Source organism: Ailuropoda melanoleuca, chromosome X, assembly GCF_002007445.2.
Source record: "Ailuropoda melanoleuca isolate Jingjing chromosome X, ASM200744v2, whole genome shotgun sequence".
NCBI classification, from domain to species: domain Eukaryota; kingdom Metazoa; phylum Chordata; class Mammalia; order Carnivora; family Ursidae; genus Ailuropoda; species Ailuropoda melanoleuca.
This window is the reverse complement of record NC_048238.1, coordinates 97,007,603-97,013,523: the sequence shown is the minus strand read 5'-3', so window position 1 is coordinate 97,013,523 and position 5,921 is coordinate 97,007,603. Positions and strand designations below refer to the sequence as shown.

At 44.4% G+C, this 5,921-nt stretch overlaps 1 protein-coding gene across 1 annotated transcript; it reads right to left on the bottom strand.

Annotated features, from left to right (window-relative positions):
* Nucleotides 1-2,332: 2,332 nt before the first annotated feature.
* LOC117797482 (small integral membrane protein 10-like protein 2A) lies at nt 2,333-3,925 on the bottom strand. Its single transcript, XM_034649887.1, has one exon. The coding sequence runs from the start codon at nt 3,920-3,922 to the stop codon at nt 3,692-3,694; it is 231 nt and encodes a 76-aa protein (XP_034505778.1). The 5' UTR covers nt 3,923-3,925; the 3' UTR covers nt 2,333-3,691.
* Between the last annotated feature and the right edge of the window lie 1,996 nt (nt 3,926-5,921).

The following is a 5,921-nucleotide window of genomic DNA, read 5'->3' as shown; positions in this document are numbered from 1 at the left end:
AAAATGAGTTTCCTTGGTTAGAATTCAAATCCTCCGTAAGTGGCTGAGCTCCATCTGACCCTCTGTTGGGTGACCCCAGTGGCGCTAGATGGAGCTTCCAGGAATTGAGGGCCTAGCTCAGCTCTCCCCAAATTCCAGCATCTGTGGCATCCTCTGGATAGTGACTCTTACACCAAAAATGTAAGGTCTCACAATTTAAGTAATAAAAACATGATAAGAAACTAATCATCACAATGAATGTCTCTTATTAGTAAGAATAATATTGTTTGAAATATTTCATCACTGTGCCACTGTACTTCTCTGGGCTTGTCTCCTCTCCTGATAACAGCCCCTATGTCTGGGGCGTCGCCAGGATTAAATGAGATAATGTATATAAAGTGCTTAGAATGCCCCACTTATCGTAAGGGTACGATAACATTGCCACGTATTTTTTTAAAGATTCCATTTGTTTATTTGAGAGAGACACAGAGGGAGAGAGAGCACAAGGATGGGGCAGGCAGAGAGAGAGAAGCAGCCTTCCCACTGAGCAGGGAGCCCAATGTGGGGCTCGATCCCAGGACCCTGAGATCATGACCTGAGCTGAAGGCAGACGCCCAAGCAACCGAGCCATCCAGGCGCCCTGTTTCGAAGTATTCTTATTTCTCCGTCACTAAGTGGAGTGTATGAATGTATATACACGTATACGTGTGTGTGTGTGTGTGTGTGTGTGTGTGTGTGTGTCCCCCTCCGGCTCAATCACAAGCCATTTGTGAGGTGGCTTCCCATCTATTAGACTCATTCCACTTTGAGAGAATAGAATTCCTTATTTTTAATGGCTACGCGGTACTCCATTATCTAGTTGTGCTATTTTTTTAATCAAGCTCCTGCAGTTGGGGAGGAAGTTCCTTTGCCCTTCAAGGTCCTTCTTGAGGGATGAAGACTCAAATTGACATGAGATAGATTAACAGAAAAAGAAATTTAATAGCGGACCTATGGGGAATCACGCAGACAGGAGATTGCAGAAACGGAGAGGCAACACGAGGCTTATAGGAACTAAGGAGAGGGGTAGGGTCTGAAAATGAAAGGGGAGAAAGACCATTAGCAGGAAGGGGGAGAGATGTTTGGAAAACAAAGGTCGCCCTGGTATGCAAATAAATTTTTTATGTAAAGAGGAATCTCTTGGGGAGCCTGGGGGCTCAGTGGGTGAAGCATCTGCCTTCAGCTCGGGTCATGATCCCGGGGTCCTGGGATGGAGCCCCACATCGGGCTCCCTGCTCAAAGGGGAGTCTGCTTCTCCCTCTGCCCCCCCTTAAGCTCTCTCTCACTCTGTCTCTCTCAAATAAATAAATAAAATCTTAAAAAAAAGAGGAATCTGTTTCAAGCTCTCTTCCTGGTACAGGCAGGCAGTTGAGGGGGAGGTAAAGAGCTTTTCCAGCATCTGCTGGGTTCTGACTGCCTTTGACTCAAAGTCCCATTCATGCCAAAGTGGCCCATCTTGGGGCAGCCTGCCCTTCACCCCTACGCTCATGTGGGACATTGAGTTTATTCCACTGGCTCACTATTACGACCGATACTAAAATGTAAACACCTCGTCTACACATCTTGAGGCACTCGTCGAGGTGTCCATCAACGTTCTGTCTGATCTCACTTATACATGGAATCGAAGAAGGCCAAACCCACAGAAACACAGCAGGATGATGGTTACCAGGGGGTGGGGGGTGGGGGCAGTGAGGAGATGTTGGTCCAAGAGTACAAACTCCCAGTTAGAAGATGAGTAAACTTTAGGGATTTAAGACACAGCATTGTGATCGTAGTTAATACTCTATCATATATTTGAAAGTTGCTAAGAGAGGAATCTTGAATGTTTTCACCACGAAAAACAGTAGTTAAGTGATGTGACGGAGAGGTCAGCTGAGGCTGGGCAATCACATCGCCCTGTAAAAGTGTATCAAACCAACCCACTGGGCAGCTTACATTTACACAATGTTATATGTCACTTATACCTCAACAAACCTGGAAAACAGTTCTGAAAAACTGCAAGTTTTAGAAAATACATCTTTTTGAAAAAAATCTTAATTACATTACTGCAGAAATTTGCTCACACAGTTTCAGAGAGTGAGGAAGCCCTGGACTACCTGAAGATGACTGGCCATTTTCATTTTTAAAGCTTTTCCTTGGGGGTCTAAGCTTTGCCTGGAAAGCAAGGACATCATATTTCGTGGGATCATTCAGGAACACTCTAGGATACACATACACTACTGTGGAAAGACAGGAAGGCAGAATCTCCCTGGCCTTTTGTGCCGATCCCCAGCTCCCCCTCCCCCAAATTTCCGTCTAATTGCAGTCAATTCAGTTTTTAATAAGTTTTAATTTTTAATCAAAGCAATACATACATAGTTTTCAAAAAATCCGATAGTGAAAAAAAAAAAGATACATAGTGAAAAAGTAGTAAATCCCCGCCCATCCTGCTCAACTCAGTTCCCCAAATCAGAGGCAAAAACGTTTACCTGTTTGGTGGTTACCTCCTTTCTTCCTTAAGAATAGGCTTTTATGACTACTTTTTGACTTGATAAAGTGAGGGATTTTGACTTCCTGCCGTCCCAGCAGCCCCCTCCCCCCTCACTACCGCTGAATCACTATTTTTAAATCTCCTGTTGGCTACCTTGCTGGCTTTAATAATACGATCCCTAAACCTGCCTTATTCTTTCAACTGGGACAGAATCTGGACTTCCTTCTTCACTTCCTGCTTTCCTCCTCTCTGCCTGCCCACTTGTTGCCTGGGCTGTGCACTGTCCAAGCGGCTAACCTTCCCGTCCGGTTCTATCACCGTCATGAAGCCTTCCCTGCTTAGCTAACAGATTTGGTCTAAAAACGCAAAACCTTCACTTCTATTTCCATCGGAATGATTGATTATTCAAATACGGTTCACTGAAGAGCTGAGCCGCCCGGGGTGACGGGTCTCCTCGGTGAGCGCTGCACGTGCCCATCAGGGTTCGAGCCGATTCCCTCTCTCCCGCTCCTGGCAGCTGTTCAAAACCCGGCCACGTCTGAGGTTGCTTTCTATTCGAAGCCTGCTTTCCTTGTACAGTTCGAAATGTTCGTCTTCCCCTGTAGTTTCTGTTCGCCGCTGACTTGGCCTTGGGGATGAAGTCATGTGTGCCTTCCAGATCACGTTATTAATTTCCTCCAGCTTCTCAGTCCATCTAATGGCTTAGGATTCATTCTATTCAGTTCCAAGTCTGTTCACATCTTATTCGAATTTGGAAGATTTGCTTTCCCAATCGGACCGTGGCTGTACAGTTGGCTCACCTTTTGGTCGTTAGTAACCCTGCCTCTTGTGTTCCCCCTTCGGGCATCCCGAGACCACCGGCGCTTCCTCACGTTCGGGCTGGTTTGTGATTTACCGCTGCAAGAACGTCTCAAGTATTTCTGAGGATTTTCAGAGTTTAAAGTTCTCTCCTGTTCCTTGAAGTATCTATTTCCTAGAGAATCACCTTTTCATTCGATCTTCGGCTTTTTTGGTTCTCCTGTAGGCTTTCCCCAACTGCTGATTTCTAGCCGCGCATATCCGTGGAGAGACAACGCAGTGCAAAGGCAGCCCGGCGAGTCTGCGTGTGCGAGTCCACTGGCCGCGGTGCTCTCGAGCCGGCGAGCCGGGGGGCGGAAGCCAGCCATCCTTCGGGGACCCCCGAACGCCACCAAGTTAGTTGCTCTAAATATGCACCTGCAGGCGGACGTTGAGCATCACCGAGGCCAACATGTAGAAGTAGGGGAAGTTGGTGCGCAGCCGCCAGGCCAGGTCGAAGAAGGTGATCAGCGTGCGCGTGAGCCCCTTGCAGAAGGCGCCATACGAGCCGCGGGTCGCCGCCGCCGAGCGCGACAGCCGCACCCCCAGGGCCGACAGGGCCGCCACCGCCGCCGCCGCAGCTGCTGCCGCCGCCATCGCTCTGGCNGGACCCAAGGCGGGGCAGGGGAGGGAGGGGGAGGGGCACGTGGCTTTCCCGGGAGACCCAGCTTCCTCCTCCCGGTGGTCCTTTTTTTTTTTTTTAAATGTTTTAAATTTTAACGGAAGCGAAACGAAACTTGCACAAAGCGTTAGAAGAGTTCCTTCGTAAACATGATCTTGAAAAGCTTAGAAGCGTGAACCCTTTTCCTGTTGCCTCAAATCCCTTTAGGAATTTTTTCAATCCTCAACTGTGAGCTAGTACGAACACACAAAACCTATTCATTTTCTCAACTGTAATTTTACAGTGCGCCTTCTGCTTGAATGATTCAAGCGACTTCGGAAATTTGGTTTAAATCTTTAGTATTCTTCTAATGCGAAAAGTTACACAGACAAGTTGTTTGAAATTTTCAACAGCACAATTAGAACAATGGGAAGCAGATACCCTGCTTAGTTTCACATTCCTCACTCCGCCCCCGCCAAGAACTACCGTTCCGTTTTCTGTATATACTTTCAGACTTGGTATGTTCATACAGTGCTTTTACTATGTCAATAATGTATAACTACCTCACTCTCTTGGACGACCGATCACTACCCTAACATGTATGTTGATATTCAGTCATTTATTTAACCAGTCCCCTGTTGATGAACATTCTCAATGTTTCCAGTTTTTCTTATGCCAAACACTGTTGCAGAGAACATCGCTGTGCGCATGAATTTTCAAGTGGCAGAAAAGAATGAGGAATATAATCCCGTTTTTATTTATTAAAACAATCATATAAACGTATTTAGTGTTTGAGGTCAAAAAAGTTTTACTTCTTCATACATGTGGTTGATCAAGAAAGTTTCGAGACTAGGGCTGTATACAGCGTTGTTAGTCTTGGAATTTTTTCACCAATATGAAAGGCAATAATTATGACTCATTAATTCTCTAATTTGCATTCATTTTAATTATCAGTGAAACTGAGCAACTTTTCTAAATTTCTTAATCTTTCAGTATTATTTTGAAAGACTATTAACAGATTGGTATATGTTTTTATCCATTATTTACATATATTAATAAGCAAGGCATGTATACATATATCACACACAAGTCACCAAAAAAAAAAAATGGAATCATATACATACTGCCCTGACAATTGCTTTTCTTTTCAGATTTTATTTTTTCCCTTTTTTACTTAAATTCAATTAATTAACATATACAAGCGAGCAGGGGGAGGAGCAGAGGGAGAGGGACAAGCAGAACCCCACACAGGGCTTGATCCCATGACCCTGAGATCATGACCCCAAGATCATGACCCCAGACGAAACCCAGAATTGGCCACTTAACCAACTGATCTATTCGGGCGCCCTGACAGTTGCTTTTAAACATAATATATCTTGCATGTCTTTCCATGTTGATATCTTATGGGCTGTGTATTATTCCTTATGGATGGCCAATAATTAACTGATGGATATTTGGATGGTTTCAAAGTTTTCACGAGCATAAACAATGCAGAGATTAATATCTTTGCGTGCATATCTTTGAGGGCTTCTCCGATTTCTCTGGGATACATTCTGAGAGGTGGAATTCTGGGATCAAAAGGCTTTCATCTGGGGTGCCTGGCTGACTCAGTTGGTAGACCACACAACTCTTGATCTCGGGGTTGTGAGTTTGAGCCCCACATTGGGTGTAGAGATTACTGAAAAATAAAATCTTAAAATAAAAAGGATTTCATCTGTTTATGGATTTTGATACATGTTAGAACTCCATTCCACACAGCTTGTACTAATGTATCCATGAACACTTTAAACTTTCCTAATAATGGGCATTGATTTTCTTTCAGATCATTAACATTCTCATAGCTGAAAAGATATCCCACTGTTTTAATTTGTATATTGTGTTTACGAGCAAGGTTAGACATCATATGTGCATATATCTTTGCACATCTGTATGAAAGAAATTACTGTCTCAAAGCTTTGCAGTCTTATATTTTTTTAAAGTAGGCTCCATGCCCAG